Below are 15559 nucleotides of genomic sequence, written 5' to 3'. Positions count from 1 at the left end.
GACCTGGTCCCGTCCCCAGACCTGGTCCGTCCCCAGACCTGGTCCCGTCTCCGGACCTGGTCCCGTCCCCAGACCTGGTCCGTCCCCAGACCTGGTCCCGTCCCCAGACCTGGTCCGTCCCCAGACCTGGTCCCGTCCCCAGACCTGGTCCCGTCCCCAGACCTGGTCCCGTCCCCAGACCTGGTCCGTCCCCAGACCTGGTCCCGTCCCCAGACCTGGTCCGTCCCCAGACCTGGTCCCGTCTCCGGACCTGGTCCCGTCCCCAGACCTGGTCCGTCCCCAGACCTGGTCCGTCCCCAGACCTGGTCCCGTCCCCAGACCTGGTCCGTCCCCAGACCTGGTCCCGTCCTCAGACCTGGTCCCGTCCTCAGACCTGGTCCCGTCCCCAGACCTGGTCCGTCCCCAGACATGGTCCCGTCCCCAGACCTGGTCCCGTCCCCAGACCTGGTCCGTCCCCAGACATGGTCCCGTCCCCAGACCTGGTCCCGTCCCCAGACCTGGTCCGTCCCCAGACCTGGTCCGTCCCCAGACCTGGTCCGTCCCCAGACCTCTACCCAATAGAACATAATGGGATGAGATGGAACGGGCTGTTAGCAGCATGAATGTACCACCGTCCAATCTGTAGCAACTGCGTGACGGCTGTGGAACGTTTCAGACACTTTGTAGAATCCATTCTCCGGATAATTCAGGCTGTTCTGGGGGCAAAAGGGGTACTAGATGGTTGTACCTAATAAACTGTCCGGTGAGTGTATATTGTCTATCTATATTCAACCATCTATATTATATGTAATATATATTGATATATATCTTGTTGTCTATCCCTCCATAGGAGATGTGTACAGTGGCGGAGCCCAATGAAGAGTTCACCTCCCGACACAGCCTGGAGTGGAAGTTCTTATTCCTAGATCACAGGTAACACAGTCTGTAGAATAAGTTATTATTCCTAGATCACAGGTAACACAGTCTGTAGTAGAAGGTATTATTCCTAGATCACAGGTAACACAGTCTGGAGTGGAAGTTCTTATTCCTAGATCACAGGTAACACAGTCTGTAGTAGAAGGTATTATTCCTAGATCACAGGTAACACAGTCTAGTAGAAGGTATTATTCCTAGATCACAAGTAACACAGTCTGTAGTAGAAGTTCTTATTCCTAGATCACAGGTAACACAGTCTGTAGTAGAAGATATTATTCACAGGTAACACAGTCTGTATAATTAGATGGTTTCACCATCAAAGTGAACCAGTCATTGTCCTCAGTTGACCTGACACACCACAAACCTGAAATACCACGCACGCACACACACACACACACACAGTCTTGTACAGCTAACCTTGTGGGGATACACAATTCAGTCCCATTCAAAATCCTAATTACCCTAACCCGTACTCCTACCCTAACCTTAACCCTAAAACTAACCCTAAACCTAACCCTAGCTCCTAACCCTAAACCTAACCTTAGCTCCTAAACCTAACCCTAGCTCCTAACCCTAAACCTAACCCTAGCTCCTAACCCTAGCTCCTAACCCTAACCCTAGCTCCTAACCCTAGCTCCTAACCCTAAACCTAACCTTAGCTCCTAAACCTAACCCTAGCTCCTAACCCTAGCTCCTAACCCTAGCTCCTAACCCTAGCTCCTAACCCTAACCCTAGCTCCTAACCCTAGCTCCTAACCCTAGCTCCTAACCCTTGCTCCTAACTCTAGCTCCTAACCCTAAAACTAACCCTAGCTCCTCACCCTAAAACTAAAACTAACCCTAGCTCCTAACCCTAGCTCCTAACCCTAGCTCCTAACCCTAGCTCCTAACCCTAGCTCCTAAAACTAACCCTAGCTCCTAACCCTAATCCTAGCTCCTAACCCTAGCTCCTAACCCTAAACCTAACCCTAGCTCCTAACCCTAGCTCGTAACCCTACCTCCTAACCCTAACCCTAAAACTAACCCTAGCTCCTAACCCTAAACCTAACCCTAGCTCCTAACCCTAACCCTAAAACTAACCCTAGCTCCTAACCCTTAACGTAATTCTAACACTAAGTCTAACCTTAACCCTAAACCCCCCTTAGAAATAGCATTTGACCTTGTGGGGACCAATAAAAAGTCACATTTTTGTTTGTTTACTATTCTTGTGGGGACTTCAGTTATCAGTTAAACACACACACACACACACACACGTGGTATTATGTTAATTAGCAGGCTGGGTAACTGATGATTTCATTTCCTCCCTCCAGGGCTCCACCAATCATAGGCTACCTTCCATTTGAGGTTCTGGGGACGTCGGGCTACGACTACTATCATATAGACGACCTGGAGACACTGGCCAAGTGTCACGAACACTGTGAGTTACACACACACACACACACACACACACACACACACACACACACACACACACACACACACACACACACACACACACACACACACACACACACACTCACTCTCTCTCTGACCGCCTCTCTCCTCTCTGTCTAGTGATGCAGTATGGTAAAGTTACTACAGGTTCCTCTCTGTCTAGTGATGCAGTATGGTAAAGTTACTACAGGTTCCTCTCTGTCTAGTGATGCAGTATGGTAAAGTTACTACAGGTTCCTCTCTGTCTAGTGATGCAGTATGGTAAAGTTACTACAGGCTCCTCTCTGTCTAGTGATGCAGTATGGTAAAGTTACTACAGGTTCCTCTCTCCTCTCTGTCTAGTGATGCAGTATGGTAAAGTTACTACAGGTTCCTCTCTGTCTAGTGATGCAGTATGGTAAAGTTACTACAGGTTCCTCTCTGTCTAGTGATGCAGTATGGTAAAGTTACTACAGGCTCCTCTCTGTCTAGTGATGCAGTATGGTAAAGTTACTACAGGTTCCTCTCTCCTCTCTGTCTAGTGATGCAGTATGGTAAAGTTACTACAGGTTCCTCTCTGTCTAGTGATGCAGTATGGTAAAGTTACTACAGGTTCCTCTCTCCTCTATGTCTAGTGATGTAGTATGGTAAAGTTACTACAGGTTCCTCTCTGTCTAGTGATGCAGTATGGTAAAGTTACTACAGGTTCCTCTCTCCTCTCTGTCTAGTGATGCAGTATGGTAAAGTTACTACAGGTTCCTCTCTGTCTAGTGATGCAGTATGGTAAAGTTACTACAGGTTCCTCTCTGTCTAGTGATGCAGTATGGTAAAGTTACTACAGGTTCCTCTCTCCTCTATGTCTAGTGATGTAGTATGGTAAAGTTACTACAGGTTCCTCTCTGTCTAGTGATGCAGTATGGTAAAGTTACTACAGGTTCCTCTCTCCTCTCTGTCTAGTGATGCAGTATGGTAAAGTTACTACAGCTTCCTCTCTGTCTAGTGATGCAGTATGGTAAAGTTACTACAGGTTCCTCTCTGTCTAGTGATGCAGTATGGTAAAGTTACTACAGGTTCCTCTCTCCTCTCTGTCTAGTGATGCAGTATGGTAAAGTTACTACAGGTTCCTCTCTGTCTAGTGATGCAGTATGGTAAAGTTACTACAGGTTCCTCTCTCCTCTCTGTCTAGTGATGCAGTATGGTAAAGTTACTACAGCTTCCTCTCTGTCTAGTGATGCAGTATGGTAAAGTTACTACAGGTTCCTCTCTGTCTAGTGATGCAGTATGGTAAAGTTACTACAGGTTCCTCTCTGTCTAGTGATGCAGTATGGTAAAGTTACTACAGGTTCCTCTCTCCTCTCTGTCTAGTGATGCAGTATGGTAAAGTTACTACAGGTTCCTCTATGTCTAGTGATGCAGTATGGTAAAGTTACTACAGGTTCCTCTCTGTCTAGTGATGCAGTATGGTAAAGTTACTACAGGTTCCTCTCTGTCTAGTGATGCAGTATGGTAAAGTTACTACAGGTTCCTCTCTGTCTAGTGATGCAGTATGGTAAAGTTACTACAGGTCCCTCTCTCCTCTCTGTCTAGTGATGCAGTATGGTAAAGTTACTACAGGTTCCTCTCTCCTCTCTGTCTAGTGATGCAGTATGGTAAAGTTACTACAGGTTCCTCTCTGTCTAGTGATGCAGTATGGTAAAGTTACTACAGGTTCCTCTCTGTCTAGTGATGCAGTATGGTAAAGTTACTACAGGGTCCTCTCTCCTCTCTGTCTAGTGATGCAGTATGGTAAAGTTACTACAGGTTCCTCTCTCCTCTCTGTCTAGTGATGCAGTATGGTAAAGTTACTACAGGTTCCTCTCTGTCTAGTGATGCAGTATGGTAAAGTTACTACAGGTTCCTCTCTTCTCTCTGTCTAGTGATGCAGTATGGTAAAGTTACTACAGGTTCCTCTCTCCTCTCTGTCTATTGATGCAGTATGGTAAAGTTACTACAGGTCCCTCTCTGTCTAGTGATGCAGTATGGTAAAGTTACTACAGGTTCCTCTCTGTCTAGTGATGCAGTATGGTAAAGTTACTACAGGTTCCTCTCTGTCTAGTGATGCAGTATGGTAAAGTTACTACAGGTTCCTCTCTGTCTAGTGATGCAGTATGGTAAAGTTACTTCAGGTTTCTCTCTGTGTCTAGTGATGCAGTATGGTAAAGTTACTACAGGTTCCTCTCTGTCTAGTGATGCAGTATGGTAAAGTTACTACAGGTTCCTCTCTGTCTAGTGATGCAGTATGGTAAAGTTACTACAGGTTCCTCTCTGTCTAGTGATGCAGTATGGTAAAGTTACTACAGGTTCCTCTCTGTCTAGTGATGCAGTATGGTAAAGTTACTACAGGTTCCTCTCTGTCTAGTGATGCAGTATGGTAAAGTTACTACAGGTTCCTCTCTGTTAAGTGATGCAGTATGGTAAAGTTACTACAGGTTCCTCTCTGTCTAGTGATGCAGTATGGTAAAGTTACTACAGGTTCCTCTCTCCTCTCTGTCTAGTGATGCAGTATGGTAAAGTTACTACAGGTTCCTCTCTCCTCTCTGTCTAGTGATGCAGTATGGTAAAGTTACTACAGGTTCCTCTCTCCTCTCTGTCTAGTGATGCAGTATGGTAAAGTTACTACAGGTTCCTCTCTGTCTAGTGATGCAGTATGGTAAAGTTACTACAGGTTCCTCTCTGTCTAGTGATGCAGTATGGTAAAGTTACTACAGGTTCCTCTCTGTCTAGTGATGCAGTATGGTAAAGTTACTACAGGTTCCTCTGTCTAGTGATGCAGTATGGTAAAGTTACTACAGGTTCCTCTCTGTCTAGTGATGCAGTATGGTAAAGTTACTACAGGTTCCTCTCTGTCTAGTGATGCAGTATGGTAAAGTTACTACAGGTTCCTCTCTGTCTAGTGATGCAGTATGGTAAAGTTACTACAGGTTCCTCTCTCCTCTCTGTCTAGTGATGCAGTATGGTAAAGTTACTACAGGTTCCTCTCTGTCTAGTGATGCAGTATGGTAAAGTTACTACAGGTTCCTCTCTGTCTAGTGATGCAGTATGGTAAAGTTACTACAGGTTCCTTTCTGTCTAGTGATGCAGTATGGTAAAGTTACTACAGGTTCCTCTCTGTCTAGTGATGCAGTATGGTAAAGTTACTACAGGTTCCTCTCTCCTCTCTGTCTAGTGATGCAGTATGGTAAAGTTACTACAGGTTCCTCTCTGTCTAGTGATGCAGTATGGTAAAGTTACTACAGGTTCCTCTCTCCTCTCTGTCTAGTGATGCAGTATGGTAAAGTTACTACAGGTTCCTCTCTGTCTAGTGATGCAGTATGGTAAAGTTACTACAGGTTCCTCTCTCCTCTCTGTCTAGTGATGCAGTATGGTAAAGTTACTACAGGTTCCTCTCTGTCTAGTGATGCAGTATGATAAAGTTACTACAGGTTCCTCTCTGTCTAGTGATGCAGTATGGTAAAGTTACTACAGGTTCCTCTCTCCTCTCTGTCTAGTGATGCAGTATGGTAAAGTTACTACAGGTTCCTCTCTGTCTAGTGATGCAGTATGGTAAAGTTACTACAGGTCCCTCTCTCCTCTCTGTCTAGTGATGCAGTATGGTAAAGTTACTAGAGGTTCCTCTCTGTCTAGTGATGCAGTATGGTAAAGTTACTACAGGTTCCTCTCTCCTCTCTGTCTAGTGATGCAGTATGGTAAAGTTACTACAGGTTCCTCTCTCCTCTCTGTCTAGTGATGCAGTATGGTAAAGTTACTACAGGTTCCTCTCTCCTCTCTGTCTAGTGATGCAGTATGGTAAAGTTACTACAGGTTCCTCTCTCCTCTCTGTCTAGTGATGCAGTATGGTAAAGTTACTACAGGTTCCTCTCTGTCTAGTGATGCAGTATGGTAAAGTTACTACAGGTTCCTCTCTGTCTAGTGATGCAGTATGGTAAAGTTACTACAGGTTCCTCTCTCCTCTCTGTCTAGTGATGCAGTATGGTAAAGTTACTACAGGTTCCTCTCTGTCTAGTGATGCAGTATGGTAAAGTTACTACAGGTTCCTCTCTGTCTAGTGATGCAGTATGGTAAAGTTACTACAGGTTCCTCTCTGTCTAGTGATGCAGTATGGTAAAGTTACTACAGGTTCCTCTCTCCTCTATGTCTAGTGATGTAGTATGGTAAAGTTACTACAGGTTCCTCTCTGTCTAGTGATGCAGTATGGTAAAGTTACTACAGGTTCCTCTCTCCTCTCTGTCTAGTGATGCAGTATGGTAAAGTTACTACAGGTTCCTCTCTCCTCTCTGTCTAGTGATGCAGTATGGTAAAGTTACTACAGGTTCCTCTCTGTCTAGTGATGCAGTATGGTAAAGTTACTACAGGTTCCTCTCTCCTCTCTGTCTAGTGATGCAGTATGGTAAAGTTACTACAGCTTCCTCTCTGTCTAGTGATGCAGTATGGTAAAGTTACTACAGGTTCCTCTCTGTCTAGTGATGCAGTATGGTAAAGTTACTACAGGTTCCTCTCTGTCTAGTGATGCAGTATGGTAAAGTTACTACAGGTTCCTCTCTGTCTAGTGATGCAGTATGGTAAAGTTACTACAGGTTCCTCTCTGTCTAGTGATGCAGTATGGTAAAGTTACTACAGGTTCCTCTCTCCTCTCTGTCTAGTGATGCAGTATGGTAAAGTTACTACAGGCTCCTCTCTGTCTAGTGATGCAGTATGGTAAAGTTACTACAGGTTCCTCTCTGTCTAGTGATGCAGTATGGTAAAGTTACTACAGGTTCCTCTCTGTCTAGTGATGCAGTATGGTAAAGTTACTACAGGTTCCTCTCTGTCTAGTGATGCAGTATGGTAAAGTTACTACAGGCTCCTCTCTGTCTAGTGATGCAGTATGGTAAAGTTACTACAGGTTCCTCTCTGTCTAGTGATGCAGTATGGTAAAGTTACTACAGGTTCCTCTCTTCTCTCTGTCTAGTGATGCAGTATGGTAAAGTTACTACAGGTTCCTCTCTTCTCTCTGTCTAGTGATGCAGTATGGTAAAGTTACTACAGGTTCCTCTCTCCTCTCTGTCTAGTGATGCAGTATGGTAAAGTTACTACAGGTTCCTCTCTCCTCTCTGTCTAGTGATGCAGTATGGTAAAGTTACTACAGGTTCCTCTCTCCTCTCTGTCTAGTGATGCAGTATGGTAAAGTTACTACAGGTTCCTCTCTGTCTAGTGATGCAGTATGGTAAAGTTACTACAGGTTCCTCTCTGTCTAGTGATGCAGTATGGTAAAGTTACTACAGGTTCCTCTCTCCTCTCTGTCTAGTGATGCAGTATGGTAAAGTTACTACAGGTTCCTCTCTGTCTAGTGATGCAGTATGGTAAAGTTACTACAGGTTCCTCTCTCCTCTCTGTCTAGTGATGCAGTATGGTAAAGTTACTACAGGTTCCTCTCTGTCTAGTGATGCAGTATGGTAAAGTTACTACAGGTTCCTCTCTGTCTAGTGATGCAGTATGGTAAAGTTACTACAGGTGCCTCTCTGTCTAGTGATGCAGTATGGTAAAGTTACTACAGGTTCCTCTCTCCTCTCTGTCTATTGATGCAGTATGGTAAAGTTACTACAGGTCCCTCTCTGTCTAGTGATGCAGTATGGTAAAGTTACTACAGGTTCCTCTCTGTCTAGTGATGCAGTATGGTAAAGTTACTTCAGGTTTCTCTCTGTGTCTAGTGATGCAGTATGGTAAAGTTACTACAGGTTCCTCTCTGTCTAGTGATGCAGTATGGTAAAGTTACTACAGGTTCCTCTCTCCTCTATGTCTAGTGATGCAGTATGGTAAAGTTACTACAGGTTCCTCTCTGTCTAGTGATGCAGTATGGTAAAGTTACTACAGGTTCCTCTCTGTCTAGTGATGCAGTATGGTAAAGTTACTACAGGTTCCTCTCTGTCTAGTGATGCAGTATGGTAAAGTTACTACAGGTTCCTCTCTGTCTAGTGATGCAGTATGGTAAAGTTACTACAGGTTCCTCTCTGTCTAGTGATGCAGTATGGTAAAGTTACTACAGGTTCCTCTCTGTTAAGTGATGCAGTATGGTAAAGTTACTACAGGTTCCTCTCTGTCTAGTGATGCAGTATGGTAAAGTTACTACAGGTTCCTCTCTCCTCTCTGTCTAGTGATGCAGTATGGTAAAGTTACTACAGGTTCCTCTCTGTCTAGTGATGCAGTATGGTAAAGTTACTACAGGTTCCTCTCCTCTCTGTCTAGTGATGCAGTATGGTAAAGTTACTACAGGTTCCTCTCTGTCTAGTGATGCAGTATGGTAAAGTTATTACAGGTTCCTCTCTCCTCTCTGTCTAGTGATGCAGTATGGTAAAGTTACTACAGGTTCCTCTCTGTCTAGTGATGCAGTATGGTAAAGTTACTACAGGTTCCTCTCTGTCTAGTGATGCAGTATGGTAAAGTTACTACAGGTTCCTCTCTGTCTAGTGATGCAGTATGGTAAAGTTACTACAGGTTCCTCTGTCTAGTGATGCAGTATGGTAAAGTTACTACAGGCTCCTCTCTGTCTAGTGATGCAGTATGGTAAAGTTACTACAGGCTCCTCTCTGTCTAGTGATGCAGTATGGTAAAGTTACTACAGGTTCCTCTCTGTCTAGTGATGCAGTATGGTAAAGTTACTACAGGCTCCTCTCTGTCTAGTGATGCAGTATGGTAAAGTTACTACAGGTTCCTCTCTGTCTAGTGATGCAGTATGGTAAAGTTACTACAGGTTCCTCTCTCCTCTCTGTCTAGTGATGCAGTATGGTAAAGTTACTACAGGTTCCTCTCTCCTCTCTGTCTAGTGATGCAGTATGGTAAAGTTACTACAGGTTCCTCTCTGTCTAGTGATGCAGTATGGTAAAGTTACTACAGGTTCCTCTCTGTCTAGTGATGCAGTATGGTAAAGTTACTACAGGTTCCTCTCTGTCTAGTGATGCAGTATGGTAAAGTTACTACAGGTTCCTCTCTGTCTAGTGATGCAGTATGGTAAAGTTACTACAGGTTCCTCTCTGTCTAGTGATGCAGTATGGTAAAGTTACTACAGGTTCCTCTCTGTCTAGTGATGCAGTATGGTAAAGTTACTACAGGTTCCTCTCTGTCTAGTGATGCAGTATGGTAAAGTTACTACAGGTTCCTCTCTCCTCTCTGTCTAGTGATGCAGTATGGTAAAGTTACTACAGGTTCCTCTCTGTCTAGTGATGCAGTATGGTAAAGTTACTACAGGTTCCTCTCTGTCTAGTGATGCAGTATGGTAAAGTTACTACAGGTTCCTTTCTGTCTAGTGATGCAGTATGGTAAAGTTACTACAGGTTCCTCTCTGTCTAGTGATGCAGTATGGTAAAGTTACTACAGGTTCCTCTCTGTCTAGTGATGCAGTATGGTAAAGTTACTACAGGTTCCTCTCTCCTCTCTGTCTAGTGATGCAGTATGGTAAAGTTACTACAGGTTCCTCTCTCCTCTCTGTCTAGTGATGCAGTATGGTAAAGTTACTACAGGTTCCTCTCTGTCTAGTGATGCAGTATGGTAAAGTTACTACAGGCTCCTCTCTGTCTAGTGATGCAGTATGGTAAAGTTACTACAGGTTCCTCTCTCCTCTCTGTCTAGTGATGCAGTATGGTAAAGTTACTACAGGTTCCTCTCTCCTCTCTGTCTAGTGATGCAGTATGGTAAAGTTACTACAGGCTCCTCTCTGTCTAGTGATGCAGTATGGTAAAGTTACTACAGGTTCCTCTCTCCTCTCTGTCTAGTGATGCAGTATGGTAAAGGGAAGTCGTGTTACTACAGGTTCCTGACTAAGGGTCAGCAGTGGATGTGGCTCCAGACTCGTTACTACATCACCTATCACCAGTGGAACTCCAGGCCTGAGTTCATCGTCTGCACACACACCGTGGTCAGGTTGGGAAAACACCTTTAACACCTGTTTGTATATGTTAATACAATTCTGTACACACACACCGTGGTCAGGTTGGGAAAACACCTTTAACACCTGTTTGTATATGTTAATACAATTCTGTACACACACACCGTGGTCAGGTAAGATTGGACGACACAATTGATCATCTATATACTTCTAAAAATCTGACCATCATTTATTGGAAATTCTTTAAGGCATAACATATTTTATTTAAAATGAACAACAGAATAAATCCTTCCAATTTGAATAAAGGACTAGAAAATAGAAACATAATTCTGACTATCAATGGAAAAATAATTATATTGTGAGGGACGGTTTTGTTCTGTTCTGTCTCCCTGTGTAACTATGGAGAGGTGACTTGTTCTGTTCTCTGTGTAGCTATGGAGAGGTGACTTGTTCTGTTCTCTGTGTAGCTATGGAGAGGTGACTTGTTCTGTTCTCTGTGTAACTATGGAGAGGTGACTTGTTCTGTTCTCTGTGTAGCTATGGAGAGGTGACTTGTTCTGTTCTCTGTGTAACTATGGAGAGGTGACTTGTTCTGTTCTCTGTGTAGCTATGCGGAGGTGACTTGTTCTGTTCTCTGTGTAACTATGGAGAGGTGACTTGTTCTGTTCTCTGTGTAACTATGGAGAGGTGACTTGTTCTGTTCTCTGTGTAGCTATGGAGAGGTGACTTGTTCTGTTCTCTGTGTAGCTATGGAGAGGTGACTTGTTCTGTTCTCTGTGTAACTATGGAGAGGTGACTTGTTCTGTTCTCTGTGTAGCTATGCGGAGGTGACTTGTTCTGTTCTCTGTGTAACTATGGAGAGGTGACTTGTTCTGTTCTCTGTGTAGCTATGGAGAGGTGACTTGTTCTGTTCTCTGTGTAACTATGGAGAGGTGACTTGTTCTGTTCTCTGTGTAACTATGGAGAGGTGACTTGTTCTGTTCTCTGTGTAACTATGGAGAGGTGACTTGTTCTGTTCTCTGTGTAACTATGGAGAGGTGACTTGTTCTGTTCTCTGTGTAACTATGGAGAGGTGACTTGTTCTGTTCTCTGTGTAACTATGGAGCGGTGACTTGTTCTGTTCTCTGTGTAGCTATGGAGAGGTGACTTGTTCTGTTCTCTGTGTAACTATGGAGAGGTGACTTGTTCTGTTCTCTGTGTAACTATGGAGAGGTGACTTGTTCTGTTCTCTGTGTAACTATGGAGAGGTGACTTGTTCTGTTCTCTGTGTAGCTATGCGGAGGTGACTTGTTCTGTTCTCTGTGTAGCTATGGAGAGGTGACTTGTTCTGTTCTCTGTGTAACTATGCGGAGGTGACTTGTTCTGTTCTCTGTGTAACTATGGAGAGGTGACTTGTTCTGTTCTCTGTGTAGCTATGGAGAGGTGACTTGTTCTGTTCTCTGTGTAGCTATGGAGAGGTGACTTGTTCTGTTCTCTGTGTAGCTATGGAGAGGTGACTTGTTCTGTTCTCTGTGTAACTATGGAGAGGTGACTTGTTCTGTTCTCTGTGTAGCTATGCGGAGGTGACTTGTTCTGTTCTCTGTGTAGCTATGGAGAGGTGACTTGTTCTGTTCTCTGTGTAGCTATGGAGAGGTGACTTGTTCTGTTCTCTGTGTAACTATGGAGAGGTGACTTGTTCTGTTCTCTGTGTAGCTATGGAGAGGTGACTTGTTCTGTTCTCTGTGTAGCTATGGAGAGGTGACTTGTTCTGTTCTCTGTGTAGCTATGGAGAGGTGACTTGTTCTGTTCTCTGTGTAACTATGGAGAGGTGACTTGTTCTGTTCTCTGTGTAGCTATGCGGAGGTGACTTGTTCTGTTCTCTGTGTAGCTATGGAGAGGTGACTTGTTCTGTTCTCTGTGTAACTATGGAGAGGTGACTTGTTCTGTTCTCTGTGTAGCTATGCGGAGGTGACTTGTTCTGTTCTCTGTGTAGCTATGCGGAGGTGACTTGTTCTGTTCTCTGTGTAGCTATGCGGAGGTGACTTGTTCTGTTCTCTGTGTAGCTATGCGGAGGTGACTTGTTCTGTTCTCTGTGTAGCTATGCGGAGGTGAGGGCAGAGCAGCGTAGAGAGCTGGGTATCATTGAAGAGCCCCCCCCTGAGGTAACTATGGACAAGGTGAGACACATCACCATATTAATGTGGTGTTTCCCTCTTTCTTATTAATATAACTATGACTGTCTAAGTGGTAGCTATCTGTTATTAATATAACTATGACTGTCTAAGTGGTATCTATCTGTTATTAATGTAACTATGACTGTCTAAGTGGTATCTATCTGTTATTAATGTAACTATGACTGTCTAAGTGGTATCTATCTGTTATTAATGTAACTATGACTGTCTAAGTGGTATCTATCTATCTGTTCTTAATGTAACTATGACTGTCTAAGTGGTAGCTATCTATCTGTTATTAATATAACTATGACTGTCTAAGTGGTAGCTATCAATCTGTTATTTATATAACTATGACTAAGTGGTAGCTATCTGTCTGTTATCAATGTAACTATGACTGTCTAAGTGGTAGCTATCTATCTGTTATTAATATAACTATGACTGTCTAAGTGGTAGCTATCTATCTGTTATTAATGTAACTATGACTAAGTGGTAGCTATCTGTCTGTTATTAATGTAACTATGACTGTCTAAGTGGTAGCTATCTATCTGTTATTAATATAACTATGACTGTCTAAGTGGTAGCTATCTATCTGTTATTAATATAACTATGACTGTCTAAGTGGTAGATATCCATCTGTTATTAATGTAACTATGACTGTAAGTGGTATCTATCTGTTATTAATGTAACTATGACTGTCTAAGTGGTATCTATCTATCTGTTATTAATGTAACTATGACTAAGTGGTAGCTATCTGTCTGTTATTAATGTAACTATGACTGTCTAAGTGGTAGCTATCTATCTGTTATTAATATAACTATGACTGTCTAAGTGGTAGCTATCTATCTGTTATTAATGTAACTATGACTATCTAAGTGATATCTATCTATCTGTTATTAATATAACTATGACTGTCTAAGTGATATCTATCTGTTATTAATAGAACTATGACTGTCTAAGTGGTATCTATCTGTTATTAATGTAACTATGACTGTCTAAGTGGTAGCTATCTGTTATTAATATAACTATGACTGTCTAAGTGGTAGCTATCTATATCTGTTATCAATGTAACTATGACTGTCTAAGTGGTATCTATCTGTTATTAATATAACTATGACTGTCTAAGTGGTAGCTATCTATCTGTTATTAATGTAACTATGACTGTCTAAGTGGTATCTATCTATCTGTTATTAATATAACTATGACTGTCTAAGTGGTAGCTATCTATCTGTTATTAATGTACCTATGACTGTCTAAGTGGTAGCCGTCTATCTGTTATTAATGTAACTATGACTGTCTAAGTGGTAGCTATCTGTTATTAACAGAACTATGACTGTCTAAGTGGTAGCTATCTATCTGTTATTAATGTAACTATGACTGTCTAAGTGGTATCTATCTTTTATTAATGTAACTATGACTGTCTAAGTGGTATCTATCTGTTATTAATATAACTATGACTGTCTAAGTGGTAGCTATCTGTCTGTTATTAATATAACTATGACTGTCTAAGTGGTAGCTATCTATCTGTTATTAATATAACTATGACTGTCTAAGTGGTAGCTATCTATCTGTTATTAATATAACTATGACTGTCTAAGTGGTATCTATCTGTTATTAATATAACTATGACTGTCTAAGTGGTAGCTATCTGTTATTAATATAACTATGACTGTCTAAGTGGTAGCTATCTATCTGTTATTAATGTAACTATGACTGTCTAAGTGGTATCTATCTATCTGTTATTAATATAACTATGACTGTCTAAGTGGTAGCTATCTATCTGTTATTAATGTACCTATGACTGTCTAAGTGGTAGCCGTCTATCTGTTATTAATGTAACTATGACTGTCTAAGTGGTAGCTATCTGTTATTAACAGAACTATGACTGTCTAAGTGGTAGCTATCTATCTGTTATTAATGTAACTATGACTGTCTAAGTGGTATCTATCTTTTATTAATGTAACTATGACTGTCTAAGTGGTATCTATCTGTTATTAATATAACTATGACTGTCTAAGTGGTAGCTATCTGTCTGTTATTAATATAACTATGACTGTAAGTGGTAGCTATCTATCTGTTATCAATGTAACTATGACTGTCTAAGTGATATCTATCTGTTATTAATGTAACTATGACTGTCTAAGTGGTAGCTATCTATCTGTTATTAATATAACTATGACTGTAAGTGGTAGCTATCTATCTGTTATTAATGTACCTATGACTGTCTAAGTGGTAGCCGTCTATCTGTTATTAATGTAACTATGACTGTCTAAGTGGTAGCTATCTGTTATTAACAATTCTATGACTGTCTAAGTGGTAGCTATCTATCTGTTATTAATGTAACTATGACTGTCTAAGTGGTAGCTATCTATCTGTTATTAATATAACTATGACTGTCTAAGTGGTAGCTATCTATCTGTTATTAATGTAACTATGACTGTCTAAGTGGTAGCTATCTATCTGTTATCAATGTAACTATGACTGTCTAAGTGGTAGCTATCTATCTGTTATTAATGTAACTATGACTGTCTAAGTGGTAGCTATCTATCTGTTATTAATGTAACTATGACTGTCTAAGTGGTAGCTATCTATCTGTTATTAATGTAACTATGACTGTCTAAGTGGTATCTATCTATCTGTTCTTAATGTAACTATGACTGTAAGTGGTATCTATCTGTTATTAATATAACTATGACTGTCTAAGTGATATCTATCTACGTCCATTGTGTTCCTTTTCCTCTCAAGCAGAGTCAAGACAGTGGATCTGAGTCTCAGCTCAACACAGTTTCCAGCCTAAAAGAGGCACTGGAACGTTTTGACCGTAGCCACACCCCCTCCTCCACCTCTCTGTCCTCACACAGGACCTCCTCACAGCTCTCAGACAACACCTGTACCTGTAAGAGAACACACACACATCTCAGACCACACCCCCTCCTCCACCTCTCTGTTCTCACACAGGACCTCCTCACAACTCTCAGACAACACCTGTACCTGTAAGAGAACACACACACACATCTCAGACCACACCCCCTCCTCCACCTCTCTGTCCTCACACAGGACCTCCTCACAGCTCTCAGACAACACCTGTACCTGTAAGAGAACACACACACATCTCAGACCACACCCCCTCCTCCACCTCTCTGTCCTCACACAGGACCTCCTCACAACTCTCAGACAACACCTG

At 42.3% G+C, this 15559-nt stretch overlaps 1 protein-coding gene across 1 annotated transcript in view; it reads left to right on the top strand.

The window, feature by feature from the left end:
- The window catches only part of LOC129842608 (circadian locomoter output cycles protein kaput-like), a 59978-nt gene that overhangs the window by 21629 nt on the left and 22790 nt on the right, over positions 1-15559 (top strand). The window contains exons 11-15 of the mRNA XM_055911237.1: positions 830-912; positions 2226-2332; positions 10113-10260; positions 12303-12381; positions 15121-15271. Coding sequence (XP_055767212.1) covers positions 830-912; positions 2226-2332; positions 10113-10260; positions 12303-12381; positions 15121-15271 — 568 coding nt within the window. The remainder of the gene's footprint in view (positions 1-829; positions 913-2225; positions 2333-10112; positions 10261-12302; positions 12382-15120; positions 15272-15559) is intronic.

The sequence above is a fragment of the Salvelinus fontinalis genome, unplaced genomic scaffold, assembly GCF_029448725.1.
Source record: "Salvelinus fontinalis isolate EN_2023a unplaced genomic scaffold, ASM2944872v1 scaffold_0056, whole genome shotgun sequence".
NCBI classification, from domain to species: domain Eukaryota; kingdom Metazoa; phylum Chordata; class Actinopteri; order Salmoniformes; family Salmonidae; genus Salvelinus; species Salvelinus fontinalis.
Note: the sequence above shows the minus strand (reverse complement) of the source record. Positions and strands in the feature narration are given on the sequence as shown.